General features: G+C 60.8%; 11 protein-coding genes across 12 annotated transcripts; 7 read left to right on the top strand and 4 right to left on the bottom strand.

Moving 5' to 3' along the window:
* Window positions 1–2,230: 2,230 nt before the first annotated feature.
* Window positions 2,231–7,269, top strand: GDB1 (Glycogen debranching enzyme; the record flags this gene model as incomplete). The annotated part of the gene is made up of 6 exons (XM_062774792.1): window positions 2,231–2,437; window positions 2,493–2,659; window positions 2,713–3,858; window positions 3,896–5,159; window positions 5,199–5,834; window positions 5,872–7,269. The coding sequence occupies 6 exons, from the start codon at window positions 2,231–2,233 to the stop codon at window positions 7,210–7,212; spliced, it is 4,761 nt and encodes a 1,586-aa protein (XP_062630776.1). The 3' UTR covers window positions 7,213–7,269.
* Window positions 7,270–7,608: 339 nt separating this feature from the next.
* Window positions 7,609–9,619, bottom strand: frs2 (Phenylalanine--tRNA ligase alpha subunit). The gene is made up of 8 exons (XM_062774793.1): window positions 9,416–9,619; window positions 9,177–9,323; window positions 9,025–9,120; window positions 8,868–8,995; window positions 8,729–8,821; window positions 8,444–8,688; window positions 7,927–8,390; window positions 7,609–7,874 (listed from the first exon to the last, which is right to left on the bottom strand). Exons 1-8 carry the CDS (start codon window positions 9,581–9,583, stop codon window positions 7,674–7,676), a joined length of 1,542 nt encoding a protein of 513 aa, XP_062630777.1. The 5' UTR covers window positions 9,584–9,619; the 3' UTR covers window positions 7,609–7,673.
* Window positions 9,620–10,047: 428 nt separating this feature from the next.
* On the top strand, window positions 10,048–11,430 carry HIRIP3 (HIRA-interacting protein 3; the record flags this gene model as incomplete). The annotated part of the gene is made up of 7 exons (XM_062774794.1): window positions 10,048–10,251; window positions 10,286–10,522; window positions 10,573–10,791; window positions 10,831–10,901; window positions 10,951–10,978; window positions 11,015–11,132; window positions 11,169–11,430. 7 exons carry the CDS (start codon window positions 10,048–10,050, stop codon window positions 11,342–11,344), a joined length of 1,053 nt encoding a protein of 350 aa, XP_062630778.1. The 3' UTR covers window positions 11,345–11,430.
* A 403-nt stretch (window positions 11,431–11,833) lies between these two features.
* Window positions 11,834–13,666, top strand: LOC62_06G008266 (uncharacterized protein). The gene is made up of 8 exons (XM_062774795.1): window positions 11,834–12,117; window positions 12,157–12,408; window positions 12,446–12,457; window positions 12,539–12,706; window positions 12,744–12,863; window positions 12,902–13,330; window positions 13,369–13,484; window positions 13,525–13,666. Exons 1-8 carry the CDS (start codon window positions 11,862–11,864, stop codon window positions 13,621–13,623), a joined length of 1,452 nt encoding a protein of 483 aa, XP_062630779.1. The 5' UTR covers window positions 11,834–11,861; the 3' UTR covers window positions 13,624–13,666.
* Window positions 13,667–13,860: 194 nt separating this feature from the next.
* Window positions 13,861–14,881, bottom strand: RPS18 (40S ribosomal protein S18). The gene is made up of 3 exons (XM_062774796.1): window positions 14,750–14,881; window positions 14,329–14,462; window positions 13,861–14,271 (listed from the first exon to the last, which is right to left on the bottom strand). Exons 1-3 carry the CDS (start codon window positions 14,789–14,791, stop codon window positions 13,977–13,979), a joined length of 471 nt encoding a protein of 156 aa, XP_062630780.1. The 5' UTR covers window positions 14,792–14,881; the 3' UTR covers window positions 13,861–13,976.
* Window positions 14,882–16,014: 1,133 nt separating this feature from the next.
* RPL44 (60S ribosomal protein L44) lies at window positions 16,015–16,970 on the top strand (the record flags this gene model as incomplete). The annotated part of the gene is made up of 5 exons (XM_062774797.1): window positions 16,015–16,022; window positions 16,133–16,141; window positions 16,201–16,206; window positions 16,432–16,711; window positions 16,786–16,970. 5 exons carry the CDS (start codon window positions 16,015–16,017, stop codon window positions 16,807–16,809), a joined length of 327 nt encoding a protein of 108 aa, XP_062630781.1. The 3' UTR covers window positions 16,810–16,970.
* A 754-nt stretch (window positions 16,971–17,724) lies between these two features.
* On the bottom strand, window positions 17,725–20,192 carry erf2 (Palmitoyltransferase erf2; the record flags this gene model as incomplete). The annotated part of the gene is made up of 2 exons (XM_062774798.1): window positions 19,593–20,192; window positions 17,725–19,506 (listed from the first exon to the last, which is right to left on the bottom strand). The coding sequence occupies exons 1-2, from the start codon at window positions 19,749–19,751 to the stop codon at window positions 17,725–17,727; spliced, it is 1,941 nt and encodes a 646-aa protein (XP_062630782.1). The 5' UTR covers window positions 19,752–20,192.
* Window positions 20,193–20,961: 769 nt separating this feature from the next.
* On the top strand, window positions 20,962–21,978 carry IRC22-2 (Increased recombination centers protein 22-2). Its single transcript, XM_062774799.1, has 4 exons — window positions 20,962–21,034; window positions 21,082–21,135; window positions 21,183–21,384; window positions 21,434–21,978. Exons 1-4 carry the CDS (start codon window positions 21,031–21,033, stop codon window positions 21,903–21,905), a joined length of 732 nt encoding a protein of 243 aa, XP_062630783.1. The 5' UTR covers window positions 20,962–21,030; the 3' UTR covers window positions 21,906–21,978.
* Window positions 21,956–23,046, bottom strand: SPBC776.07 (Mitochondrial acidic protein mam33). The gene is made up of 5 exons (XM_062774800.1): window positions 22,861–23,046; window positions 22,643–22,814; window positions 22,317–22,594; window positions 22,159–22,277; window positions 21,956–22,122 (listed from the first exon to the last, which is right to left on the bottom strand). The coding sequence occupies exons 1-5, from the start codon at window positions 22,994–22,996 to the stop codon at window positions 22,075–22,077; spliced, it is 753 nt and encodes a 250-aa protein (XP_062630784.1). The 5' UTR covers window positions 22,997–23,046; the 3' UTR covers window positions 21,956–22,074.
* A 328-nt stretch (window positions 23,047–23,374) lies between these two features.
* Window positions 23,375–24,482, top strand: RNM (Ribonuclease M). The gene is made up of 5 exons (XM_062774801.1): window positions 23,375–23,586; window positions 23,642–23,804; window positions 23,844–23,963; window positions 24,001–24,200; window positions 24,239–24,482. Exons 1-5 carry the CDS (start codon window positions 23,381–23,383, stop codon window positions 24,444–24,446), a joined length of 897 nt encoding a protein of 298 aa, XP_062630785.1. The 5' UTR covers window positions 23,375–23,380; the 3' UTR covers window positions 24,447–24,482.
* Window positions 24,483–24,566: 84 nt separating this feature from the next.
* On the top strand, window positions 24,567–27,061 carry zpr1_1 (Zinc finger protein zpr1; the record flags this gene model as incomplete). Of its 2 annotated transcripts, XM_062774802.1 has the most annotated exons (5): window positions 24,567–24,571; window positions 24,754–24,857; window positions 25,038–25,307; window positions 25,358–26,733; window positions 26,927–27,061. In XM_062774802.1, 4 exons carry the CDS (start codon window positions 24,567–24,569, stop codon window positions 26,635–26,637), a joined length of 1,659 nt encoding a protein of 552 aa, XP_062630786.1. In that variant the 3' UTR covers window positions 26,638–26,733; window positions 26,927–27,061. The 2 variants fall into 2 exon arrangements, with proteins under 2 accessions (XP_062630786.1, XP_062630787.1); XM_062774803.1 differs by having other exon boundaries at window positions 25,358–27,061.
* Window positions 27,062–27,120: the final 59 nt, after the last annotated feature.

Genomic DNA, 27,120 nt, shown 5'->3' on the forward strand with positions numbered 1-27,120 from the left:
GTGTGGCGACCTGTGCGCCGCCTGGCGAACGCGATATCATGTGCTTGTCGTTACGATCTGTGCGCTGCTCCCCCGGTGATGATGGCGCTATTCCCAGCGTGCAGTACGCACAACACAACGTATGCACTGTGCGCCCGCAGCAGTGCCCGCGTACGCCGACCGACTGCTGGCCAGAAAGACAATACCCGGCCCGGCCATGACGCCGACCGGCCGGTCGGTCGTCGTACCTCGCTCGGTCGGTCTGTTGTTTTGTTTTGTGGGGAGTGATTAGCTGCACCACCGCAGACAATGCCGTTGCACCGTTGTGTGCTGGGTACAATACACCGGCGATGCTATTGATGGCGCGCACAAGGTTTAGCATGCCTCGATGGCTAGCACGGGCCCGGCGGCATCACTGAACCGAGCCGGCCATCACAATGGTGGTCTGGACAGTGGAAGCGAGTACCGAGTGCCATCACGCAGTGTGGCATTGTGCGCTTCTCGGCGAGATTCGTCTACCCGGTGCCATTGTCCGCACAACGCACAAAGCACATACGGCCCACGCCAGATGCACACGTCGGATGCCCGCGGCGCGACGCCCGGTGCGCAGGACCGAAGTGTGATGCACGAGGGGCAACGGCCAGTGCGGGCGGGCGGGCGGGCGTGCGTGCTCGCGATCTCCGTGTTGTGGCACTTGCGGCGCGCTGGGCGTCCTTTCGCCGGTGATCTGATCTGGGATCTCGCAGGACAATGCGGCGCAGCATGCGACGGCGATCATTGTCTGGTGCGAGCGTGCTTTGGTGCGGCGTAGACGTAGCGTCGTGACGCTGCCCGCTCGGCCATTGTCATGGCTGTGGCGGTCGCCCGAGTCGAGGTAGACGGGGGGGGACGCCGTCTGGCCGATCTGTGCCCAGCTCCCCGCCTTCTGCATTCCAGCCAATGCGGCCGGACACTGCGAAGCGGTCGGGAGATCGTGTGAGGGCACGTCGAATGCACGAAGCCGCCAAACAGTCTCGGTTTTGTAGCTGTGCGGTATGGGGGCGTCCATCATTGATTGTTTGATTGATGGCCCCCCTCGTACCCAGCACCAGCATGCACCACAGAGCTACCATCACTTCCTCCTGTTCCCATTGTGCATACCGTCGCCAGGCTCCGCATGATCGTGTCGGAAAGGAGGACAAAGCCCACGGGTTGCTTCTCCGCCTCATAGTCAGGTCCCCTCTGTACTTGCACTGGCATGTTTGCTGGTCAGAATGTAACCGATGTGTCCGTCCAGACATCTGGGCCCAGTTGCTGACGCCCCATCCTGCATACGTCTGTAAAAATAGACACACTCACGCCTCTGTCAAGCCAGAAGCAGACATATACAAACGAAGTGTGCCACGACGCCTCGACCGCCAGTCTTAACACCCGGGCTTGTCACATGTTGTCCTCGCATCATTCTTCACCCAAGAATCCTGCTCCAGCGACCACTTCACAACAGATAACATGGCAGTTGAATCCATGCATGTGCTAGCTGGGGAGGAGGATGGTGTAATGGGGATGTACAGCTCGTCGTCCGCCACGTGCCAAACACACCCCGGGCGCCGACGCGCCCCGCACGCCCGATGCATCGCGCTCCAGGCCCTCGGTCATGCATCAGTACATGCACGTTCTGCAATACACCGCAATGTCCCCCAATATCATGCATGACGATGTGGTGGGTGCCGCGGTAGAAGAGGAGTGGTGCGTCTGCTCTGCCCATCCAGTGTCAACTTAGTGAGCTGTTAGTCATTGCAATGACGTCGTCGCGTGGTGTCGTCACGAGCCAGGGGCCAACTTGGGATTGATCGCTGATAGGACGTGCGTGCGTCGTCGTCGCTCGTCACGACGGCGCGTGGCAGGGGCGGCGGCATTCTCTCCACCCACCCATTCACCCCCTCGCGTTGCGGTACTTGCCGTTTTGCGTCGCGACCCTGATCGGCAACGGTGCGACTGGACGGCGGCCCCTCAACGGAGTGGATTCGGTGGGACTCCGGCTGGCCTGCAGCATCGACAACTCTTGACTCCACATTCAAGCAAAGCACATCCTCTCCTCTTGCATACACATAGCAAAGCCCGCGACGCGCACCGACACACCCAGCGACGCGCTGCTGCTAGCATACTCCCCTCGGCCCGACTCGAGCTCACCTCCAACCCCTCCCCCCCGCTCTTCCCCCCAGCTCCACGTGCCGGAGCTCATTTGGCACAGCACCACCGCACCCCCTCCGCGATGGTAGTCGCTGCTGGAAAGCCGCGGCCCGACCCGCTCGTCATGCCCCGCGCGCCGGCGCGGCGGCAGAGCACGACGACGCCGCGCACACCCAAGACACCTCAGGACGAGGCCATCGCCTTCTTCTCGGGTGAGAGCGACGGCGAGGCCGTGATCGTCTGGGAGCTGTGGCTCGACGGCGACGGCGGCCCGCCCGAAGGCAAGAGTGTGAGTCGATATCGAGCGAGAGGGGGCGCCGCCGCAGTGCTAACATGCCCGGCAGTACGTCCGCCTCCCACCTCCCGTCAAGCCCTACGTCCTCCGCTTCTCGATCCACGCAGGCACACCGTGTACCCGCAACGCGGTGCTCAAGTCCGACTTCCCCATGGACGGCGGCGTATTCCAGCGCGGCGTGTGGTCGGAGCGCGAGCTCCCGTCTGATGTCTCGAGGTGGGTAGTGTGCGCGAGTGGTGACGGAGAGACGAGGCTCACGCCGACGCCAGGCCGATCCACGTCGACCTCGCCATCTCGGCGCCCGGCGCGTTCGCGTACTTCATCGAACATGACAGCCACGACGGGAGGGTCATTGGCCGCAGAGGCTACTTCAACGTCGACCCCATCATCACGCTGCCGAAGCGCACGTCGTTCAAGCTCGCGCCCCCCGCGGACCCCCTGCATGACACTACGTCAGCCGCTATCGAGACGAAGAAGGTCGACCTGCCGCTCGACTCCCTGTCGATCCTGTCCGTCATCGCAAAGTGGCAGGGAAAGATCAACGAGTGGGACCCGTACCTCGAAGAGGCGAGCCGGAGGGGTTACAACATGATCCACTACACGCCGCTGCACACGCGCGGGTCCTCGGGCAGCCCGTACTCGATCGCGGACCAGCTCTCGTTTGACCCCACGCTCCTGACAGATCCCAAGGCGGAGGAGGGTGGCATCGAGCAGATCGTCCAGACCCTTGAGCGTGCCAAGACCAAGTACGGCCTCGGTGCCATCACCGACGTGGTGCTCAATCACACGGCGTTCGACACGCCCTGGCTCGAGGACCACCCAGAGGCCGGCTACTCGCCGTACAACACGCCGCACCTCGCCCCCGCTGTCGAGCTCGAGGACGCGATGCTCAAGCTCACCGACGACCTCGCTGCCAGTGGCCTTGGCGGCGCTATCCGCGGCGAGGAGGACCTCATGAGGATCCGCGACGAGATCCAGAGCGCCATCAGCGGCGCCCACCTGTGGCAGTACTACGTCTTTGACGTTGCGACGTCCATCGAAGAGGTCGAGGCGGCCCTCAAGACCGGCAAGGTCACAAAGTGGACTGGTGAAAGCCTCGATGGCAAGTCGATCACCGAGCTCGGCGAGATCGCCCACCTCATGCCAGGCTTTATCGAGAACTACCGTACCTTCTCCAAGCGCTTCGGCACCCGTGTGCCTGCCGACAAGGCTGCTGGTTTCGCCCACGCTGCGTTCCCCAGTCTAAGCGGCGCGGCACTCGCCCGCCAGTGGGGCAAGCTCCTCGATGTCGCCAACGTCAACCTCTACAAGGAGTGTAACGAGGACCTGGCTGCTGCGCGCGACAACATCATTGGCCGTCTGCGCTACACCCGCCTCGAGAAGAGCGGTCCCCGGCTCGGCGCCATCAACAAGAAGTGAGTGAGCGTCTGTTTGCAGTGGCTGATGGTTCAGGAACCCCATCGTCGAGCAGTACTTCACCCGTATCCCCAAGACGGCCAAGACGAAGAAGTTCCCCGACGCGGCCCTCGCCGTTGCGAACAACGGCTGGATGTGGGCCGCTGACCCGCTCAAGAACTTTGCAGAATACCCCTCCAAGGCGTACCTCCGCCGCGAGGTGATCGTCTGGGGTGACTGTGTCAAGCTCCGCTATGGTCGTGGCCCGTCTGACAACCCATGGCTCTGGGCCCACATGACCGAGTACGCCGAGATGCTCGCCAGCGTGTTTGACGGCTTCCGTCTCGACAACTGCCACTCGACGCCGCTCCACGTCGGCGTGCACATCATTGATGCCGGTCGCCGCATCAACCCCAACCTCTATGTCATGGCCGAGCTGTTCACTGGCAGCGAGGAGACTGACCTCAAGTTTGTCCGCGAGCTTGGCCTCAACAGTCTTGTCCGCGAGGCGTACAACGGCAACGATACCAAGGAGTTTGCCCGCCTTCTCTACCGCTTTGGCGTCGGCAAGCCCGTTGGCTCTATGGACGGCGCAGTTCTGTCAAAGAAGGGAGAGCTGCCCCCGCTCTACCATGGCGGTGCTCATCGCCCGTGTATCGTTTACCCTCTGCCCGGCTCGGCGCCGCACGCCGTCTTCTACGACGTGACTCACGACAACGAATCGCCTGCCCACAAGCGCACTGCCGAGGACGCCCTGTCCACCGGTGCCCTTGTGACCTTTACCAAGGCCGCCATCGGCTCAAACAAGGGCTTTGACGACCTGTACCCCGAGCTGCTCAACCTCGTCACCGACACGCGCATGTACAACGTCGGCGATGACGCTAAGGGCGGTATTGGCCGCGTCAAGCGTATCCTCAACAACCTGCACGCCCAGATGATGTACGAGGGCTACGACGAGGGCCACGTCCACGAGGAGGGAGAGTACATTATGGTCCACCGTGTCCACCCGCGCACCCACAAGGGATACATGATTGTCGCCCACACTGCCTTCCCCGGCAACTTTGGCCGTGGCTGGGTCAACCCCTTCAAGCTCTCGCGCACCAAGGTCGAGTTCCTGTTCGGCGCCACCCTTCACACTAATATTGGCGTGTGGAAGGACGACGACAAGGTTCACTACGGTATTCCGTCAACGCTTGAAGAGATTCCTGCCGAGTCGGTCAAGATCGTCCAAGGCAGAGATGACCACGGCGACTACACCGAGTTCACCGTGCCGGACAACTTTGACCCGGGTAGCATCCTGGTCTTCTCGACCGTCATGGACGTGAGTAAATATTGTTGCAAACAAGGAACTGACGCCTAGGAAATGTCGAGCACGCTGGAGGCGTACTGCCGATCGGGAACGAGCCAGGCGTTCGGCGATCTCAACCTCGTCGAGCTCAACGTTGTCCTCCACCGTGCCGACGGCGAGGAGCGTGACGCCACTGGTGGCGATGGTGTGTACAGCATCCCCAACTTTGGCTCCTTGGTCTACTGTGGTCTGGAGGGCTGGATGGCGCCTTTGAGAAACATTGTCGAGCACAACGACCTTGGCCACCCACTCTGCGAACATCTCCGACAAGGAACGTGGGCTCTCGACTATGTGCATGACCGCCTGCACCGACAGACGGACGTGTTCCCCAACCTGGATACGCCTGCCAAGTGGTTCAAGGACCGCTTCGACGTGATCAAGGCAACGGTGCCAGACTTTATGCGCCCCAAGTACTTCTCTCTGGTCATCTTTGAGGCGTACAAGGCGTCGCGCCAGGCAGTGTTCGAGCAGCAGTCCGAGTTCGTCTCTTCCGGCACGACATTTATCCATGATCTGGCACTCTGCTCGGTGCAGATGTACGGCCAGGTCAAGTCGGCGAGCATCATCCCCAGCAAGCCTGTGCCTAGTCTTGCTGCTGGACTGCCGCACTTCACCGCTGGTTGGGGCAGGTGTTGGGGTCGCGATGTCGTGAGTAACTCTTAAACCGACTGCCTGCTGACCCAAGTTCATCTCTCTCCGCGGTCTCTTCCTGACCACTGGTAACTACGATGCCGCGCGTGACCACATCCATGCGTTCGGTGCGACCCTCAAGCACGGCCTGATCCCCAACCTCCTCGACTCGGGCCGTAACCCTCGCTACAACTCGCGTGACTCGCCTTGGTGGTTTGTTCAGAACATTCAGGACTACACCAAGCATGCTCCTGACGGCCTGTCGCTCCTCCACGACCCTGTCAAGCGTCGCTTCCTCAAAGACGACACCTGGGTTGCATGGGACGACCCGCGTGCCTACTCGTGGAGCAGCACCGTCGCTGAGCTCGTTCAGGAGATTGTGCAGCGTCACGCCGAGGGTATCGAGTTTAGGGAGTGGAACGCTGGTCCCAACATTGACGGTGACATGAGGGACGAGGGCTTCAACCAGAAGATCTGGACCGACTGGGAGACGGGATTCATCCACGGCGGCAACCGCTTCAACTGTGGCACCTGGATGGACAAGATGGGCTCGTCGGCCAAGGCTGGCAACAAGGGCCTGCCCGCCACTCCCCGTGACGGCGCTCCTATCGAGATCACTGGTCTGGTCAAGTCGACCCTCACCTGGCTCGCCCACCTGAGCGAGAAGGGCCAGTTCCCCTTCGAGGGCGTCCACGCGACGATTCGTGGCCAGAAGGCCTTTATCACCTACAAGCAGTGGGCCGACTTGATCCAGTTGTCGTTTGAGAAGCACTACTTTGTCCCCTCGGACCCTGCCGAGGACGACAAGTTTGTCATCAACAAGGGCCTCGTCAACCGGCGCGGCATGTACAAGGACGTGTACGGCACGCCCAAGGACCGCGAGTGGTCCGACTACCAGCTCCGCTGCAACTTTACGCTGCCGATGGTGGTCGCTCCCGAGCTGTTCACGCCGTCACGTGCCATCGAGGCGCTCCGTCTCGCCGACAAGGCCATCCGTTCGCCGCTTGGTATGAAGACGCTGGACCCCTCCGACTCGCAGTACCGCCCTGACTACGACAACCGCAACGACAGCACTGACATCAGCGTTGCCAACGGCTGGAACTACCACCAGGGCCCCGAGTGGGGCTTCCCCCTCGGATGGTTCCTCACCGCCTGGCTTCGCTTCGACCGCCTCGCCGGCGAGGGCACCAACGACCCCAGCGCCACGCTGCACTACATCTCAGCGGTCCTCGTCAAGCTCCGCCAGCACATTGAGAGTGACCCTTGGCGCGGCCTGCCAGAGCTCACAAACCACGACGCGTCGTACTGCCGTGACTCGTGCACTACGCAGGCGTGGTCGGCCAGCACCATCCTCGACGTGCTCGAGGAGATGCACAAGCTTCACAGGGAAGTCTAGGTTGCTCACAAAGTAGAATAGATTCTTAAATGCTCATTGTCATGCATAGTTTAGGCAGGAAGGGGCGTGGGGCAACATGCTATGTCTCCAGCCTCCTGGACTGATCTGCTGCGCTGTGTGCAACTTGGGCTCCCGCCGCCCACATCCCCGCACCCCCGCATACACAAAAGGAGACCGACCCTACTCCCCGAACCCGTCGCCTGACCCCTCAGGACCGGATTCTGTGCGACTCGAACCGCGCACTTGTGGCCAGAGACCACAAGCTTGAACCGACCCGCCAGGCGGGTGGTGTTCCGAGTCGCGTTCGCTTACTTATGGCGCGTAGTCCACCCACCGTTGGGTCAATGGACTCGACACGCGCCGTCACGCCTCAGCACTGCTTCCACACCCGCACCACTCGCAGCATGCCTGCATGTAATGATGGTCTAGCTCGATATCATCTCATCTCACATCATCCTAATCTAGTCGTCCTGCTTCTCGAGACGGACAGCCGGGCGCGTCTTGACGGCGCCGAGGTCGGTCTTGTGGCCGACAAGCGTGCGGATGTCCTGGATCTTGTACTTGATCATGGTTGGGCGCTCGAGCGAGAAGCCCCAGCCGAGGACGCGGACGCCCTTGGGGAGGCCCATGGGCTCGAGCATCTCGGGTCGGAAGACGCCGGACTGGGGGTGAGGTTAGCTCAATTGCAGCGTCTGCCTAGCTACTGCCACTCACGTTACCAATCTCGATCCACTTGCCCAGGCCCTCGTGCCATGAGAAGATCTCCATCGAGGGCTCGGTGTACGGGTTGTACGCGGGCTTGAAGCGGAGCGTCTTGTTGCCCATGCGGCCGAAGAACTCCTGCATGAAGCCGATGAGGTGGCCGAGCGTAATGTCGTAGTCGGCGACGACACCCTCGACCTGGTGGAACTCGGCAAGGTGGGTCGCGTCGGTCGCCTCGTTACGGAACACGCGGTCGATCGAGAAGAGCTTGGCAGGCTTGAAGCCGCCGGGCTGGTTGGCGAGCTCGTAGAGCATGGCCGTGGACACGGCGGTGGTGTGGGTACGGAGAAGGAGCTTTTCGCTCTCCTCGCGCGAGAACGGTGCGCGGTAGCCGATCGAACCGTAGCCTCCGACCTCGTGCGTCTTGCGGACACGCTCGTAGTAGTCGGCAGGGGGCTGGAGAGCCTTTGCGGGGCCTGGGGGTAGCCCGTCAGCTACAAAACCTCCGCAACTATCGGCTCCAACTCACTTTTCAAGTAGAAAGTGTCCTGCAGCTCACGAGCAGGGTGCTGCTGGGGAACGAACATGGCGTCGAAGTTCCAGAAGGCCGTCTCGACGAAGCGGTTGGCAGGCATCTCGGTGAAGCCCATGTCGAAGAAGATCTGGCGGAACTCCTCGCGAACCTTGAGAAGGGGGTGGAGGGCACCGCCGTCGGTAGGCTCGCCCTTGGCGGCAAAGTTGTACTGCTTGAACGAGGCGTCCTTCCATGCTCCACTGAGAGGTGTCAATGATATGAAACGTGTGGCTGACTCACGAGGTCAGCATCTCGACAGTCAGGTCCGTCTCGAGCGTCTTGACCTCGAGCGCGAACTGAGAGCCCTTCTTGGCCGAGTAGTGGATCTGCTTGCTGGGCGGGGTTAGCACAGCCATGCCATACACCAGGAGCAACCCACCGAGTCTGCACAAGCTTGCGCTTCTGGAGCTCCTTGAGCACGGCGTCACCGGCGGTGCCAGTGCTCCTGATCGACCTGAGCTGCTCGGCCGTCTCGTCGACTGGTGCCTCGACCTTTGCGCCGTCAGCCTTGGACCTCAGCGCACCCGAATACCCACAGCCTGAACAAAACCACCAGTGGCATCCTTGGCGATCCACTTGCTCTTGAAAGCGCGTCCCTGTCCGACCTTGACAGTCTCGGCACCCACCTTGTCCTAGAAAGTGTGTCAGTGCCAGGCGGCCAAAGCGTCGGTCGACTCGTCCGCCTCACCGTGAGGTCCTTGACGCTGAGGCCAGGCTGTCCCGCCGCTGGCAATGCCGACCAGACACGGTACTCGTGCGAACCCGTCTCGGCAATCTGGTTGCCCTCCTCGGTCAATGCCCAGAGGTTGTTGGTGATCTGGGTGTACTCGGCCATCTGGTAGGGTTAGCGGGGCCTTGTTTGGCGATGGGGATGATAGCGGAGGCGCAGAACATGGCTGCGGCAATGTCGCCCGTCTCCCGACGCACCTCCTTGCTCAAGAGCGAGTCCAGAGCGGCTTTGACGACGGCCTGGCCCTGGGGGCTGGCGAGCGAGGTCGCTCCGACGCTCAGCTGGCGCGAGTCATTGATGGTTCCGGAGGCGTCGAGGGCGTTGAGGATGGCGGTCTGAACCTCCTCAACTGTTGGGAGAGACATTTTGTGTCGGTATGAGAGTCGCTGAGTTGAAGAGTCCGACTTGAGCTCATCGACGAGCACCCATCGACGGACCACATTGAAAGTCAGGACGAGTCGAAGTCGCCAGGCACGAACAGTTGATGATGTGGCAGGCCTAATTTTCAACCACGTGGAATCGCGCCTAAAAATGAATACTACGGTGCGAGTCAGAAAATGGACACGGATCCGTCCATGTTTAGAGTCGACATCACGACTCGGATTGTGCATGCATGTGTGTTCTTGGAGTTGTGTAGAATGGAAGGCGTCCAGTGTGGCACACTTGTCCAAGGTTCTCAACCATGAGCGTTCTGTAAAGGCAATCCCAGAAGTACTTCTGCACCACGGTTTGTTTGGTTCCAGATTCGCGGCAGCAAATTGTCGAGGATGACGGTGGTCCTAAACACGAAGATCACAATCGCACTCTGGTTCTTCCCATCACCCAAGCCATGAGCGCAGCAATACTCGCCAAGATCCCCAAGCACGCGCGCCTCGTGGTCCGGCGCGCAAACGAGGACGGGTCGCTGGACCGTGGGGAGCTGACCATGTCGGCTGCGCGGCTGGCGGTGTGCAAGAGCCTGGGGCTGGCCCCTGGCGCTTTGGACGGTGCAGACGCCAAGAGTGCCGTCAAGAGCGCGATCAGGGAAGCTATCGTGCGTGCTTGGGTGTGAAGGCGCTGACATTCAGGAGAGTCTAGAGGACGGCAACGACGATGAGGAAGAAGGTTCTGTGGCCGAGGGGTCCAAGTCGAGCGAGGAAGACGAGCCGCCTGCACGCAAACCGACCAAGGCTGCGACGACTAAGCCGCGAGCACCAAAAGGCCGCAAGAGCGCGGCTACTGTGTCTGATAACGAGTCTGAAGAAGAAAAGCCTAAGGCTGCGAGCCGGAAGAAGATAACGAGGCGCGAGGAGACTCCCGAGGTGGTGAGTTTGCCAAGGCCCGCTGAAGGCGACTGTGCTAACTCACGCGGCAGGAGGTCATCGAGGTCCCCGGAAGCCCTGCATCTTCAGTCATGTCGAGTGTGTACGATGAGCCACAGAAGAAAGGCAAGGCCAAGACGAAACCGCGCTCCGCGTCCGTGTCGTCGGCCATGTCCAGCGTGTACGACGAGCCGCAGACGAAGCGCAAGGCCAAGGAACCCAAGGCCACGGCCGGCAAGGCGAAGAAGGCGAAGAAGGATCCCAATGAGGGGGTAAGCTGAAGTATATGTGTTTACGTAGCTGACCACCAGCTGTCAGCGGACGAGGTGCGCGTGAACAACTTGAAACGGATGGTGCTGGCGTGCGGAGTGCGGAAGATGTGGTGGGTGCAGCTTGGAGGGAAGTCGAGACGCCAGCTAACTCATTGACAGGACAAAAGAACTGGCAAATTGCTCCTCCGTAAGCTAGGCCCACCTGCCCACGCTCACCACGCAGCCCCGCGAAGAGGCGAAGCACATCGTCTCCCTGCTAGAGTCTCTAGGCATGGAGGGCAAGCCGACGCTGGCCAAGGCCAAGGCTCTCAAGGAGCAGAGAGAGCTTGCGTCCGAACTGAGTGAGTTGCCAATCTGGCGTGCTGCTAACTCCACAGACGACGTCAAGCAGTTTGAAGCGTCGCGTGGGCTGTCAGCACGGGGGAGTGGCGGACGTTCCCGGCGCTCTGCGGTCGCGGCAGGCTCATCGTCTGAAGGCGAGAACGGCACAAAGGACAGCTCCGCCATGGCTGCCGTCATGGACTTCCTCGGGGGCGATAGTGACAGCGACTAGGCCGCTATTGTCGCCTTGTGTAACATGTAACAGATGCCACTAAGTGTCTGGTGCACTCGAAACAGAGAGTTTGAAGGTGCCCTGAGTGACTCCCTAAGGTTTTGGGGAGGCGGAGTATTCAATGATCGCCAAGGGAGCAAGGTGTAAGGTGTGCGAGAGGCGGGCGTGGGACAAGTTGTGTGGTGTGGGTTGTTATGAGCACAACTCTTACAAGACACGACTCGTCATGGTGCGTTCAGCACGTTCTATGCACTCCTGTTGTTGTCGACGTTGAGATCTGCAATCCGTTCAATCCGTTCAGAGTGAATAGTCAGGGTATTTTGTAATCGTCGCGTCGTCGTGCCAGCTGGCTGGATTTTGTAGTTTCATTCAATAGAAGCCACGTTTGGGGACCCTGAAGGTCGAGAGCGCGAACCCGCCAACCTTGAGGCTCCCGACATACGAGAGAGGAGCGGCGGCAGTGAACAACAGCGCGGCTCTCTCGACACTGTACTCTCCACCACTAGCCGACCACACGATGCCGCCTGCGCCGTTCCGAGCGACAATGGCCAAGAAGCGCCCCTCGTCGGCGCCGGGCATGCTCTCGCGCCGGAGCCTGCTGCGCGGGGCGCTGACGGGCAGCCTGGTGATCCTGGTGCTCTACCTCGTCTTCGGGCCGTCGCGGGGGCCGGCACGCGCACAGGGGGCGTCTTCACGCAACACTGCGCACAGGACAGAAGGGAGCGCGTGGGTCGACCTCGGCGAGAACGTGCCCTGGACTTCGTTTGACGGGGGTGCGTCGCGCGGAAGTCAACAGTGCTGACACGACCCAGGCATTGAAGGCTACTCGGTCTTCTCGGACCTCTACTTCTCCGGCGGGGCGCTCGTCGCCGTCGTGCCGGACGAGAAGGCCCGCGCGGCCCTGCCCAAGCCCATGGCTATCATGTCTGCCGAACAAGGCGGCCCGGCGCGCGCCGACAGATGGACGACGGCGGTCGGGGCCGAGCTCGCGCGCGCAGAGTTTGGCCAGCGCGTCGTGCGCCTCCCAGGCGTCACGTACATCTTCAACGACCCCCCTGGGACTGGTGAGTCGCGTGTCGCGTGGGTCTCGCTGACGTGCAGCCGGCTTCATGGGTGAGATTGCGAGGTAACGGTGGTGACCCCATGCTAACGACCGCGCCTCGTAGCCATGCACGGGTGAGTTACCACCCCAAGACCCCGCACTGACAGTTAGTCACTTTTTGCCAGAAGTGTTCATCCCCGCGGCCCGTGCGGTCGCGTCGACAATCGACGACCAAACGTCCATCGAGAGCATCTACCCCAGCCGGCTCATGTTCCCGCGCTGCGGCGTCGACAAGAGCTGGCGCGACAACCAGTCACTGAGTACGTTGCGTGGCGAGCTGGGCTGACAACCCCCCAGACGCATGGTTCATCCAGCGCGCGCTTCCTGGGGTGCCGATCGAGGACAAGATGACGTGGGACGACATGTCGGCCGGCGAGGTCGGGTACATCTTTGACAAGGTCGTCATTGTCGACCGACGTGAGTGTGCGACAACGCTGCACTGCTGACTGCGACAGGCTCGGCCCACTCGGTGCAGGGCGACGTGAGCCGCTGGGGCAAGATGAACGGCAACATGCCGTCCGTGCCCGCGCCTCTCGACTTCTTCGCGCCGTTCAGCAGCAACATGATCGAGTCGGTCGGCGACCTGCTGCCCAACGTGGGCAAGTACGACCTGCCCGTCGTGGTCTACATCGACAAGGACGGCAAGCCTGGCCTCGCGCCAGGATCGCACAAGGCGTTGGTCGAGGCGCTCAAGGGCCTGACAGATATCGCCGAGGTGCACGTTACGAAGATCAAGGCCATGACGCGGTCGCAGAAGGTCGCGCTCATGTCGCGGACGACCATCTTGATCTCGGTGCACGGAGAAGAGCTGCTGCAGAGCGTGTGGATGCCGCCCGGGGACGGCGCGACGGTTATTGAGATCTTCGAGGACGCGGGCTTCCAGCGTGAGTTGCTGCTGCTGGGCGAGTGCTGACATTGCAAGCGGACAATGCGCTCCTCGCCGGCCTGCTCAACCTCGGATACATCCCAATCCAGGAGAAGCACCGCCTGCGTAACTGGCGCGAGCTGAGTGGCAGCCTACGCGGCCCAGGCAAGGATGTGAGTGCTGCTGCTTCTGTCGGTTGGGCTGACGAGGTAGTCGCAGGATCTGAGAGTCGACTCGAAGGCGCTGGTTGGCATCATAAGGGATGTCTTGGTCAACAAGGAGAAGAGCAAGTATTTCCAGCAGGACGTTTAGGGTTGGGCGAAGGTCTAGATAGACACTACCATTACAGCATGCATCATAGTATCATCGTGTGGAGGGTTAGCTTGGACTTGTGGACGTGTGTACGTCCGTGTGAGGATGACAGCGTGATGGACTGGGCGTTGCCACGAAAGTGCTTCGCCACGAATGTAAGTCATAGCACCCAGGTTAGTAACAGCCCTGCCGTCCGCATCCAGCCTGCCCACTCGTCCCCCCTCCCCCTCCTCCAGATCGGAAAGAATGCGTGCATCCCTGTATGAAATGTGAGACGGCAGGCACCCATCCTCGTGCCCACGCGACCTCGATCCCCGCTCGCCGACGACAACCTGGTGGCTATCGCGAGAAATTTACTTCTTCTTGCCAGCGACGGCGCGGCCGACACGGCGACCAGTGGTCTTGGTGTGCTGGCCACGGACACGGAGACCCCAGTGGTGACGGAGACCACGGTGCGAGCGGATCTTCTTCAGGCGCTCGAGGTCGTCACGCATCTTCTGGTCGATCTGGTTCGAGACGATGTGCGAGTTCTTGCCGTCGATCAGGTCACGCTGACGGTTGAGGAACCAGGTGGGGATCTTGAACTGGGCAGGGTTCTGCATGATGGTGACAATGCGCTCAAGCTCGTCCGAGTTGAGCTCGCCGGCGCTGTGGGATGTTAGATTGTGTCTTCAGGCGCTGTAGGTCAGGCCTCGCTCGACTAACCGCTTGTTGAGGTCAATGTCGGCCTTCTTGCAGACAAGGTTCGAGTAACGGCGACCAACACCCTTGATCTCGGTAAGGGCGAACATGATCTTTCCAGTGCCCTTAACGTTGGTGTTAAGGAGACGGAGAATGTGCTGCGAGGTGGTTAGCAGACGTCGCAAGTTGAAGGTTTGCCGCTGGCCGGTGGGTTGTCGTCTGAGCACGAGCGCACGGGGGTTCTCTCCTCTACTCCTGGGGCCATCGACGCTGCCGTAGACACCGTCTACGCCGCCAATGCGACCAGACGGCGTCCCGGTACCGTCTCGACCCCATCCACACCCCCCGTCCTCATTCCGCCGCCAAACTTCCCCCTGCCATCCGATTCCCTCCATTCCTTCGCGTGCGCGCTCGTGCTCGTGACGCCGGCCGTGTCGGTACACACCTGGAACTGCTGGTGAGCCTCGGGGGGAGCGAAGGTCGACATTTTGGGTGGTTTTGTTGAAGGTTGGAATCACTATGCTGAACGAGAGGGAAAAGCACCTGGCTCGCGGGGCTGGGCTGGCAGCTGGCAGCGAACGACCACGCGGAAGCAAATTCGACCAAGGTGAGCATCGATTGTCAGAAATGTGGTCTGAGCGCGGGTGACGGGAGTAAATTAGTTTAGCCACAGATTCGGTGTTAGCGAGCACGTGGCAATTTCCGGTGACATGAGCGTCATGGACGCGACTGATGATGGACGACATGTAGATGTTGTTGCCAGTTGCGCTCTTGATGTGTCCGACGTCGACAACGACGACGAGACTCGGGCGGATGGAGGCTCCGAGCAGCGCATTGAAGCCATGGCCTGGTGCTACCAGGAGTGATTTCTGGCCACAACCTGGCGATCCATCGCTTCGTCGATCCCATCTGGACGTTACACCTGCGCCCTCGACCGTGCCGGTCTGTGTTGGCCTGGCGTCGAATGGCGGCCACTGCCCTGCTGCTATGCTCTCTGCGTGCACTCTGACATGACTGACAGCACTTTGACCTCTCGTTTGACAGTGGACAGTGATCAGCGCGCCACTGGAATTGACTGCCTGCACCTGATGTTGTTGATGGAGGTTGTGCCACCTTGTTTACACCATCGCGCTCCCTCTTCCTCTCTCTTCTACATAGCAGCATTATAGCAGCTCCATCTTCACGATCACTGCTACCTCCGTACTTGCTCTCAACGCATATGCATGTCGTAGAGACGCAATTGTTATCTCAACCCTGGAGCCCCGCACTCATTCAATGCCACACTCACGTGGCGACCCAAAGCGCCGCCCAAAACGCCGAGTTTCGACCCACCATTTTGCCTCCGTCTACACTCTGGCGTTGCTGGGTGCCAAACTGCTAAGTCTTCGACCAAGGTCCGCATCTAGCCCTCAAGCTTCAAGACCCATCGACAAAGCGGCAAAAATGTGAGTGGTGACGGCGCCGACGGACCAAGTGGTGACGACGGGATGCTGACGGACGCTCCCCTCCCCGCTGTGCGACTATTGCGCTCTCTCTCCGTGCCGCCACACTCGTGATACGTCTCCTCGAACGGTCGTGTGGTCCTCATCGTCGATGTCGAATGTGTCGTGTCGCTCTCGCCTGCTCGTCTGAATGCGCGCTCTCGACCCGTCAATGCCGTCCTGCTGTCGTTTCTGTCCGCCCTCTGTGTCGTCTTGACCGTGTTCGACTATGACTCGGTTCTTGTGTGCGAATTTACCCCTCCGCCATCTTTTCTGTCCTTCTTCGACGTGAACCACGATCAACTCTCGCTCTCGCACAAACGCGCTATTGGGATTCTCCTCCACAGGGTTAACATGTGAGTGGCTCTAGAGCGACTGGCTGAATTTACGTCGATTTTGTGCTGACTTTACCCAGTCCTAAGTGAGTTTTCTGCGACCGTGTCCGGCCTTGCGTCCGAGCTTGAGAAGTGGCGAGGAAGGGAGGGCTAGGGACAGGCGGGGAGCCTGCAAGGAATTGTGGAGCTGGAAACTGCAAGGAGGCCAGCAGTCATGGAGGACTGCGTAGCCGAGGAGACGAGCAGACGGAGTGGACGCAAAGCCGGAACCGAGACCCGACTCGACCCACACAGGTGCTAACCGTGCCCAGGACCCGCCGCACCTTCTGCAAGTCGAAGACTTGCAAGAAGCACACCCCCCACAAGGTCACCCAGTACAAGAAGGGCAAGGACTCCATCTTCGCCCAGGGCAAGCGCCGTTACGACCGCAAGCAGTCCGGTTACGGTGGTCAGACCAAGCCCGTCTTCCACAAGAAGGCCAAGACCACCAAGAAGGTCGTCCTCCGTCTCGAGTGCACCTCGTGCAAGTCCAAGTCGCAGATCGCCCTCAAGCGCTGCAAGCACTTCGAGCTTGGCGGTGACAAGAAGCAGGTGAGTCCCCAACCACCCATCAGGGGGTCCCCAGCCCTCGAAGGAGACCGCAGCAACGCTAACGCGCGCGATAGCGTGGCGCCGCCATCTCTTTCTAAGCGTCTTTACGTTGTTCTGGCCGATCTTTACGCGCTGCTCGTCATCAAGGACGGATTTTGCACTCCTCCGGGTCGATTTTTGTCGATGGGCGCGCTGGCCGGCTGGTTAGAGTTGGGAGCTTGGAGCAGATGCACCGGGATGTATTGATATCACCGACCCCCTTATCTGTGCTGCAGAGTGCTTGGGCGAAGTATTGGAGAGCGAGGGAGGCGTGGAGGACGTCGAGGAGGAGACCGAGGAGGAGTGCCACATTGGCGGTGCCACGCAGCGCGCTACAGGGCAGGGAGGGGCTCAATGTTCTCGGGGCTTCCTCATACGTGCCGGGACAATGTGCAGGTGCTCCAGAACGGCAATGGAGGACACTGGACTGCGTGAGAGGTTCGGTGCCATGGGCTCGCGGAGGACGTGAGCGAGGATGATGCCACTTTTGCTGGAGAAAATACTCCCGCTATTCCATGGCTTCTTATTAAGCTTTGGGCGGCCGACTTTGGTAATGCCATTACACTTAACCTCTGAGCCAATCTGACAATCACACAGTCACCATCCCATGACCCAGCGCTCACCATCCAACATGTCCAATGTCTCACTCGCCCGGCTAGCCCACATGAATGCCGTCTCTCTCACATGAACATTACCCACCCCGCGGGACTCGGTACGCGATGCACGCAGTCTTGGCCTCATTCTGGTCAACTCGTACGACCGCTGCCGAAATCACGGCGACGAGACTAACTTTGCAACGACTGAGCGACACACCGCCACACCGCGCCACACCACACCACGCCCCGCCCGCAGATGCAGATGCATGAACGATAGAACCCGTCTAACCGAATATACTAGGAGAACAATAATGCTGCTACATCACACGACAAGGATACACCTGAAAAGAGAGAAACAACCACATTTGCCCAAGCTATTTACACCAGCTCGAGATACTTTTCCGGCGTCGTGAGCGCGGGGTTGACCCGGCGGTTGTCTTCGACAACGTAGCCGTTGGCGTCGACCCACGACGGGATCTGCGGCCGGCCAATGCTCGCAAGGATGACGTTGCGGCCCCACGTCGGCGCCGCGAAGGGGTTGTACGGGCGCGTCGTGGCGCGCACCCAGTTGTTGCTTGCCGACGCACGGATCTGCTCAATCGTCGTAAGGTTGTAAAGCAGCAGGCGGATGTGGTACCAGAGGAGGAACATGACGGGGGCGAGCGTGAGCAGGCCCAGGAGGAAGGACACGGCCGCACCAGGGCTGTCCTGGAGCGCCTTGCCAAACCCAATGTGGTCATGGTGACACAGGAGCGAGAAGTGGATCGCCGAGAAGACGACGACGTAAATGTCGGAGATGCTGGTAGCAATGACAAAGACAAGGAAGGCAAAGTAGTTGCGGCGACCGACACAGCCGTGGAGGTAGGCGCAGTGGTGGTCGATGCCCTCGACGCAGTTGCCACAGAGACGGCAGTGCGAGCAGCGCGGCGGGCGGTAGCTCTTGCACGTCTCGCAGTACTTGACGACAACCTTGTCGACGCCGTCCTTGCCGACACGAATCTCGCGCGGGTTGGCCTCCCAGTACACATCGACACGGGTGTATGGCGGGTCAGGGTCGAGGTTACGCGGGAGGATACCCGGCTCGCGGAAGGATGCCGCGAACATGGACGAGACAGACAGGCCAAAGAGGTAGGCAAAGACAATGTTGATGGCAATGCCCGCGCCCTTGGCGAGGCCGTACTGGTGTCCGTGCTTCCACAGCCACACGCCAGTTGTGCCGACCCAGACGCCGGCGATGCCTAGCAACAGGATAATCGAGATGATGAACGACAGCGGCGAGCTGCCACCTGTCATCAGTCTGCCGCCACAGAAGAAGGTCGAGTGGACGTCGTCGTCGAACCGCTTGTACTTGTGCACATTGGTGCGTACGCGCGCGTCCTCATAGTTGGTGCGTCTGCCAACGGTCGTCGACGTGCCCGACGCAGACCCCTTGTGAGGCTTTTCTGCTGCAAGCGAGTCGAGCGTCACAAGGTGGTCGCTCGAGAGGTCGGGGTGGTGGGGGTGGCTCGGCGACGACGTATCAGTGCCCCGCTCCCATGCCTGCGAGTGCGACGTCGGCAGGGCCGTATCCCCGTGTCCGAGAGCACTGCCGTGTCCGTGGCTGCTGTCTGGTTGTGGCGCTTGGATCGGGTTTGGTCGGGGCGGAGCAATGGCTTGCTGGGCGGCGGCGGCGGGTCGTGCGTCCTTGCCGGCAGACCCACGCCGCGTGGGGTGGGCCGCCGCCGCCCGGGAGTCGAATGCTTGTGGCGGTGATTTCGGCCGCGAGAGGTTTGGACTACCAGCGGCCGATTTGACCTGCGAGAGCTTGAAGGTACGTCCTGGTGGCAGGGCCGGCGAGTGGTGGTGCGACGACTGAGACAATTCGGTGGGCGAAGGGACACCTTCGTACTCTGCCGGCACGGGCCTCTGGTCGGTGCTGGTACGTCCCGACGAGGTGACCTGCGGCATCCTTTCACGCTGCTCTAGCCGTCGTGCAGCGGCGGGCTTCTGAGGTGCGAGGAAGCCTCGGGGCGTTGGCAAGGGCGCGGCCGACCGAGGTGGAGAACGAAGCGTGAAGCTAGACTCTGATGGCGTCTGCGACACTGGCCTCGGCGAGTTTGTGTTACTCAGCGTCCGTTGGCGCGCACTGGTCGATGGTCCCGGGGACGAATCGACACCATACTGGGTTGTGTGTCAGCGGGGAGTCGTGCGTGTGCGCGGCGCGTCTGTCGACGCCGACGCGCGCATAGATGGTGCCTAATGCTCACATATCGCCGTGTTCCCTCCAACGAGTCACGGCCCAGCGGGGCGACCGAGTCATCGTTCTCATTGTCCGAGTGGACTGATGCCCGTCTTGTGACCGTCACGTTTGCTCGCCGGCTGGGCAGCGACAAGCCAAACGGCTCCGAGTTGGACGGAGAGGTCATGGCGAGTGGGTGTGAGTGCTGTGTGTTGTGTCTTTGTGTGTGATGGTGTTGCTGTTGTTGCTGTTGCCGTTGTGTGTGTCGTGATTATGCGATGTGGTGCTAGAGCGGCGGGGAGGGAGAGAGTAGGCAGGTAGGGGGGGGGGGGGGCGTTGAGGGTGGCTTGAAGGGAATCCAAGTAAATGGGCCACGAGTTGGCGTTTGCGATGGCGTCCTGCGCTCAAATGGATGCGTTGTAGTGTGTGAGTTGTGTTGCTGATCGGCGTACGTTGAAGAAGCGCGAGAAGGAGAGTGGGTCGAGAATGAGATGCAGTAGTAGCAAAAGGCGACGACGGCGTTGGTCGTGCCAATCTCCGAGTTGGTCGAGAGTGCAAAAGGACGAGGGGTGCACAATGGATGATCCGTGTTGTGTGCAGAGAGTAGCGAGAGCATGCACTCCTCCCACTACCGCTGCTGGCTGGTGGTTGTCGTCGTCGTCTGTCCGGTCGTTGTCAGGATCGAGTGCACCAGATTCCACTCCCGATGGCTTTACGGCCCTGCAAGTCTCACTCTCAGTCACTGCTGGCTAGAGTCCCCGCCAGGCGCTCATGCCTTGCTAGTATGGCTGCCGCATGCCAGCATGCCCAAGTTGAATCTGGCCCAGACCCATGGTCGAGTCTGTCGCGTTAACCCGCGCCGCCGTGCGCGCCGTGCAGCGCTGCAGCAGGTAGCAACTACCCGTCACGGTCAAATCTAAAAGGGCAAAAGCGGGACGTTGAGAGGCGTCCAGGGCGTGGCAAGCTCTCTGCTCTCTGCAGTCGACGGAATCGCTCAGGGACAAACAAAGGGGATTATGCGCTTATGCTCGACCTGAACGCGTGTGCAGCCAGGTTCATTTTCACGTGACAAGGTTGAAAACGACCCTGGCTGGAAACGTAACGCTCTTGCGAGCTTGCGTTTGGTTATGCCACAACGGCGGGGATCTCGGAATCGTACACGTGGCAATTATCCAGCGCGGAGTTGGTGTCTCACTCCGCATTCATGTCGCGCCCATGCGGTCCGCTATCGGTTGTGGCAGGCCGCTGGTGGTTGGCTGCTGGATGCGGCGCTTGCGGCCTTGGAGCTCCAGAACGCTCCAGCCAACAGCCACGCCTGCTGCCTGCTCACAGACCGAGTCCGGCGGACGTGTCGTCGGCATCCTCCTCGACGAGCACGTTATACATTTCAATCTCGACGGCAGCATCGACCACCTCACTACATCTCTTCCCATCTCACCCCCCTCCCATCTCACCGGTTAATTAAAATGGGTACGTCGTGCAATGCACCGTGCAAGTTCGCCCCGCTGACACCCCAGCCAACGCTGTCAACGACATTGTCGCCTCGGCCTCGCTCACCAACACCTTTGGTCGTACGTCGAATCACACGACCAAGCCACATCACTAACCCCTGCCCCAGTCATCACCAATGGCCAGAACAACGACCTCGTGATCCAGCTGTCCAACACGGGCGCCGAGAACTACACGCTCGTCTCGGCCGCCGCCTCGTACCACGACCCGTCCAAGGACTGGAAGCTCGTCAAGAACGTCACGGCGTCCAAGTTCAACGTGCCTCTGATCGCCGGCGGCAACCTCACTGCGCCGTTCCAGGTCAACTCGGAGTGAGTGATGCGCGTATTCACAGGGCGCTCCCACTCACACACGCCCCAGGTTCAAGCCCCAGGAGCTCGGCCTCACCGTCTGGGTTGACGTCAAGCACGGCAACGAGCTGTCGCGCGTCACGGCCTTCAACTCGACCGTGTCGATCGTCGAGCCCGCCTCGTCATGGTTTGACCCCGGCGCCCTGTTCATCTACCTCGTCCTCGGCGCGGCCCTCCTCGGCGGCGCGTACCTCGGCTTCCAGTCGTACTTTGGCGACAAGACCTCTGGCAAGAAGAAGCGCTCGGGCGCTGCCAAGCGCGCTTCCGCCGCCCCTGTCGCTGTCGCTGCCAACCCCGACGGCAAGGCGTACGACGAGGACTGGATCCCCCAGCAGCACACCAAGAAGACGGGCAAGAAGTCGCTTGGCGGCGCGTCGTCGGGCGGCGAGGGCCTCACGTCGGGCGGTGAGGGCGTGACATCGGGCGGTGAGGCCAGCGGCGCCGAGGGCAAGACCCGCAGGCGGAAGACTGGCAAGAAGTAAGCGGGGGAGCGTGGAGCTCGGCGTGTAGGTCGTCTCTTGTCTGCGGGTAGTCTCTATCTCATGGATGTGGTGCATTTTGTCTGCATGTTTGTGTGTGCGTGTGATTGAGCGGTGCATGTCTGGTGCATGGTGTTTTTATATGTCTGCCGTCTGTCCTCTATTAACTCCCCTAAGCGTTGACAAAGTCCTTGAGGTCGGCAAGCCAAGTAACGTAGTCCTGGTTGTCAGCTTCCGTAAACCGTGTCAAGCTCACCTTCTGCTCCTTGTACTCCGAGTACGAGACGACAAAGTTGGCGAGCGCCTCGTCGACGCCACGCTCGTGGAGGAAGTTCTGGAACGCGTCCTGGACAGCGACGTCAAGGGTGTCGAACTCTGGGGAGTCGTCAGCTGGCTCACGACCGGCATACTCACGAGGACCCATGTACTTGGACCTGCGCTGCCAGTCGGCGTCGGCGCCGTCCTGCTCGGCAAGGCCCTTCTCGTACACGGCGACGTTGGTGACCTCGAAGCCGTCGGGCTGGGCGGCGAGGTCAACAAGGAGGGCCTTCTTCGAGCCGCCCTTGGTGACGAGGAGCGACGAGGTGATGTAGGCGGGCTCGACGGCGTCCTCGATCACCGAGCCGTCGGCGTCGACCGACTCGACGGGCTCGGCGTTGTCCAGGTCCGAGACCTGGAACGTGAGCTTGAGGCTGGGGAGTGAGTTGGTGTTCATCATGTTCAAGCACCAGTCCACTCACTGCTCGTCACCGAACTTGCGGCTGAGGATAACGTCGTCGGAGCCGGAAACGTCCTTGACGGCCCAGACGCCGTCCTGCTCGAGGTTCTTGAAGAATTCGGGCTTCTCGTCGGTCGCCGACTCGGTCTCGTACGCGTGCTCGGCGGCAAGGGCGGCAGCGAGCTCGCCGTCAGCTGCAGGCGTCAGTGGGCTCTGTGGCAAGCGACGGCAAGAACTCACTCTCGCCGCTTCCGCGAGCGCGGAGAGTGGCGTGGAACGAGCGCGAGGCGAACGCGGGAACGACGACGCGCGGGACGACGCGGGGCGCGCGGAGGGCAGCACGGAGCGCGGGGCGGAGAGCACGGATAGCGGACATTGCTGTTGTTGTTCTGCTGGTTGTTTAGAACGTTGTTGAGAAAAGTCGTTGAGAATGACGAGTACGGCATGGACCGGCATCAAGATCTTGAAGTTCTCGCACCCACCACGTGTGAGAGAGGCAACGGAGCGGATTAGCTCGGCCCGACGACAGCAACACGACGTCATCGTAATGGTGGATGACTTGGCATTAGACAGATTTGGTCCCGCTAATTATAGTGCATTTGACACAACTAGCTGCCCTGAATAATTGAGTTATCTGCCGCAACCCTTCCGACGTGTTGCGCAGCGAGCAGCGTGTATCGTTGTGCATTCCAAGCCGACGGGGAACGCACAAACAGCAACTCGACAACTCGCCTTTGACCTCACCACCGTGCCGCAACAAATGCTCGCACTAGCCCTCCTCCCGCTGGTATCAGGCCTCGCCGCCGCGGCCACCTGCTCGCCAGACACGGTGTCGTGCTCGCCCGAGTCGAAGGGCGCCGATCCGTGCTGCGTCGCGTCGGCCGGGCTGTTCGTGTTCACACAGCGCTTCGAGCCGGACGAGGGCGACGGCGGCGCGTGGAGCATCGACGGACTCGAGGTGTTGGAGTAAGTTGTTGTTGTGGCTGCTGCGCACGGACACTTGCTGACGCGTACTGTACAGGTGTGACGGTTCGCCAGCGAAGCGCGCCGTCTCCCCCCGCAAGACACATGAGCAGATCGGCTCCGCGACCACCGTTAGCAAGATTCTCGATACGGATGCTGCCGAGCGCGCGTGGGCGCAGAGCGAGGTCGGCGAGGGCGTCGAGGAGCTCTGGGAGCGGAGTGTATGTGGCTGATGAAATAGGACGCTGATAGCCACACAGTGGAACACCGCCGGCCGCTACGTCTCGACCATCTGCGACGGCGACGTGTCACCCTTCTTCGCGGCCGTGTTCGACCTGCACAAGAGCATTCCTACGGCGGAGCTGCTGAACAACGCTGATGTGAGCTAAATGATTGTGCTCCTTCAGCTGACGCCAGATCTCGCCGTCCGACGACACGACGTACGCGCTGGCCGACATTATTGGCGCGCTCTCGCACCACAACCACCAGCCGATCTTGACATGTGACGAGTCGACGCTGGTGTCTGTCTCGTGGCCGCTGCACGCCAAGGGCAAGCTGGCAAGCTTTGTTCCTGCGTCGATTGGCCGCGAGTCGAGCTGCCCCGCCGAGGGGATCATGTAAGTTGGGTACGTATGGCCTCGCTGACCAACCCCAGCTACCCCCCATCACTGGCCGTTCACGCGACCACGACAAAGTACACATTTGACCCGATCCACCGCCCCACTATGAGGCCGATCACTCTCAGCCACGACGAGAGCAGGCAGGTCAAGTACGACGAGGCGGAGGAGGCCAAGAAGGCCAAGAAGCTGGGCTTCTTCAAGGGCAAGCAGAAGGGCTCGTTGGGACGCAAGGACGAGCTCTAGGTGTATAGATTTGGACAGATTTGGCATGTAGATGGGTGTTGAGCGCTTTGTGGCGGGGTGGATCTGTGCCGAGGCCGTTGTTCAGCGCCAAGGACGTATTGCATCATGACCAGACGCGAGATGCTGTAAGCTCGGCCCACGCCGCCATCTTACTCATGCTTCTCTTTGACGCGCCGCGCTCTGCACGGCTCTGTGCGTCATGCGACGCGCCTCAACTCGCGCTCCCTTAACCAGGTCCATGCCACTCGCACCAAAAGATCACTCACGTCAAGTCCAGCATATTCCGCGCGTTACGTAACGCCGCCAGGCCTTACTTTTGCGTCACCTTAAATTTCCAGCCTGTACGACCTCTCCTCATCCTCTCTCTCCCCTTCCTCCCCCTACCCCCCTCCCTCTACACTGTTCAGAAAAGTGAGTACTGCGTCCTGCCCCAGCCTCGTCCCCCAGCCCACAATGATGGTCATGTAATTTGCGTTTGACGGTCCGAAACCCGGGCCATGAAACCAAAACCTGCCTAATGTCTGAGAATCTACACTTCTTGCTCCAACCTGTTCTCGACTCTTGAGATGGCAGCAGCGGCTAACGTCGCAGTGTCAACAGCAGACAAGCAAAACCTCTTCCCCTCCCTTGGTGAGGTGGCCGAGCGCACCGACGCGCTCCCCGACTCGGTCCAGGAGGAGGTCGACGACGGCCGCGAGATGAAGGAGGTCGAGTCGCTCTGCATGCGCTGCCACGAGCAGGGCGTCACCCGTCTCCTCCTCACCACGATCCCCTACTTTAAGGAAATTATCGTCTCCTCGTTCCACTGCGACCACTGTGGCTTCCGGGACACTGAGATCCAGTCGGCTGGCGAGATCCAGCGTGAGTGCTTTGTTGGAGTGTGGCTCGAGCCCCGCTAACCCTCCCTACAGCCAAGGGATGCGTCTACACGGTCCACCTCCTGAACCGCGACGACCTCCAGCGCCAGCTCGTCAAGAGCAGCTGGGCGACCGTTGCCGTCCCTGAGCTCCAGCTCACCATCCCCCCTGGCCGTGGCCAGCTCACCACCATTGAGGGCATCCTCCGCGACACTGTGCGCGACCTGGCCATTGAGCAGCCCGTCCGCAGGCACTTGGACCCCCCGACCGCTGCCAAGATTGACGGCATCCTCAGCAAGATCCGCGACGTCCTCGGCATTGAGGAGGGCGACGAGGACGGAGCCGTCGGCCGTGACGGCGACGAGGCTGTCGCCCACGAGGGCGACGGTACCGACAAGCCCTTCGTTCCCTTCACCCTTACCCTCGACGACCCGTCGGGCACCTCGTTCCTTGCCTTCAAGGACTCGGTCAACGACCCCCAGTGGAACCTCCGCGCCTACAACCGTACCCTCCAGCAGAACGTCTTCCTTGGTCTTGTCGCTGCCCCCGAGGACGGTGCCAAGCCCGAGGACGCGGTCCCCGAGGACCACCGCTTCAAGTCGGCTGCCGAGGCCAAGGAGCGCGCCAAGGTTGTCGAGCACGATGCTGGTGTCGAGGTCCCCGAGGAGGTCTACTCGTTCCCTTCGACATGTCGCTCTTGTGGACACGAGCTCGAGACGCTCATGAAGCAGATCAACATCCCCTACTTCTCCGACGTCATCCTCATGTCGGCCAACTGCTACAACTGTGGCTACCGTGACAACGAGGTCAAGTCTTCTGGCCAGATTTCCCCCATGGGCAAGCGCATCACCCTCAAGGTCGAGGCTGGTGACGAGGACGCCCTCTCGCGCGACCTGCTCAAGTCGGACACTTGCGGTCTCGAGATCCCCGAGATCGACCTCGAGCTCCAGCCGGGTACCCTCGGTGGCCGTTTCACCACCCTCGAGGGCCTGCTGAACGAGATCTACGACGAGCTCTCGACCAAGGTCTTCAAGACTGGTGACTCGACCCACGCTGGTATTGGCCAGAGCGGCCAGGACCACACCAAGGAGGAGCGCAACTTTGAGCACTTCCTCCAGGGCCTCAAGGACGTCATGGCTGTCAAGATTCCCTTCACGCTCATCCTCGACGACCCCGTGTCCAACTCGTACCTCCAGAACCTCAACGCACCCGAGCCTGACCCGGACATGGAGATTGTCGAGTACGAGCGTACCCAGGAGCAGAACGACGACCTTGGTCTTTCCGACATGGTTGTCGAGGGCTACAACCCCGAGGCCGAGGGCACTGCCAAGTAAGCAGACATAGCATGAGCGACGCAGCGCAGCCGCGATTGTAAGTCGGCGTGCGAGGCATGTCGCCAGTGGCGCCGCGTTGCGCAGTACGCAGTCACAGTGAGTGTCTCTTCCTCCTCTTCCCCTGCCCTCCCCCTACGTCTCATCCGGATGATCCACAAAATCAAGCATAGTTCAATCAGACCTATCATGATCGACACTAGCATCTAATAGTCTTTCGCTCCTATCTGAACCCCCTCTTCCGCCACCGCAGTCTTTCCACAAGCGAGGCGCAGCGCTGACCACGCAACAGGAACGGAACAGATCTAAGCGGGTCGTCGGCCTCGAGCCACACCTAAATGATACACATAGCAGGCACGGCACAAGCATAATTTTGTAGAAGAGCACTAGAGGCTGTGTAATGTTGTATGATATGGAGTGAAGCAAGCGGGCGTAGGTGTTGCACGGGGCGTGGGGATTGGAGTAGTTCGAGCGAACGGCCGACGA

This window comes from Vanrija pseudolonga, chromosome 6 (assembly GCF_020906515.1).
Source record: "Vanrija pseudolonga chromosome 6, complete sequence".
In the NCBI taxonomy this organism is placed as follows: Eukaryota; Fungi; Basidiomycota; class Tremellomycetes; order Trichosporonales; family Trichosporonaceae; genus Vanrija; species Vanrija pseudolonga.

Coding starts and splice junctions, on each gene's coding strand:
- frs2 (XM_062774793.1), bottom strand. CDS start 9,583: ATGTCTCTCCCAACAGTTGAGGAGGTTCAGACCGCCATCCTCAACGCC. Junction 8,822..8,867: donor CGCAAGCTTGTGCAGACTCG/GTGGGTTGCTCC, acceptor AACCCCGCCCAG/CAAGCAGATCCACTACTCGG. Junction 8,391..8,443: donor GGACACTTTCTACTTGAAAA/GTGAGTTGGAGC, acceptor GGCTACCCCCAG/GCCCCGCAAAGGCTCTCCAG.
- LOC62_06G008266 (XM_062774795.1), top strand. CDS start 11,862: ATGCCGCCTGCGCCGTTCCGAGCGACAATGGCCAAGAAGCGCCCCTCG. Junction 12,707..12,743: donor GCGCGACAACCAGTCACTGA/GTACGTTGCGTG, acceptor ACAACCCCCCAG/ACGCATGGTTCATCCAGCGC. Junction 13,331..13,368: donor CGAGGACGCGGGCTTCCAGC/GTGAGTTGCTGC, acceptor TGACATTGCAAG/CGGACAATGCGCTCCTCGCC.
- RPS18 (XM_062774796.1), bottom strand. CDS start 14,791: ATGTCGACCTTCGCTCCCCCCGAGGCTCACCAGCAGTTCCAG. Junction 14,463..14,749: donor AGGCTCACCAGCAGTTCCAG/GTGTGTACCGAC, acceptor ACCACCTCGCAG/CACATTCTCCGTCTCCTTAA. Junction 14,272..14,328: donor GACATTGACCTCAACAAGCG/GTTAGTCGAGCG, acceptor AACATCCCACAG/CGCCGGCGAGCTCAACTCGG.
- IRC22-2 (XM_062774799.1), top strand. Junction 21,136..21,182: donor GCTCACCAACACCTTTGGTC/GTACGTCGAATC, acceptor CCCCTGCCCCAG/TCATCACCAATGGCCAGAAC. Junction 21,385..21,433: donor CCGTTCCAGGTCAACTCGGA/GTGAGTGATGCG, acceptor CACACGCCCCAG/GTTCAAGCCCCAGGAGCTCG.
- SPBC776.07 (XM_062774800.1), bottom strand. CDS start 22,996: ATGTCCGCTATCCGTGCTCTCCGCCCCGCGCTCCGTGCTGCCCTCCGC. Junction 22,595..22,642: donor CGCAAGTTCGGTGACGAGCA/GTGAGTGGACTG, acceptor CTCACTCCCCAG/CCTCAAGCTCACGTTCCAGG. Junction 22,123..22,158: donor CGGAGTACAAGGAGCAGAAG/GTGAGCTTGACA, acceptor GCTGACAACCAG/GACTACGTTACTTGGCTTGC.
- RNM (XM_062774801.1), top strand. CDS start 23,381: ATGCTCGCACTAGCCCTCCTCCCGCTGGTATCAGGCCTCGCCGCCGCG. Junction 23,805..23,843: donor AGGAGCTCTGGGAGCGGAGT/GTATGTGGCTGA, acceptor ATAGCCACACAG/TGGAACACCGCCGGCCGCTA. Junction 23,964..24,000: donor AGCTGCTGAACAACGCTGAT/GTGAGCTAAATG, acceptor AGCTGACGCCAG/ATCTCGCCGTCCGACGACAC.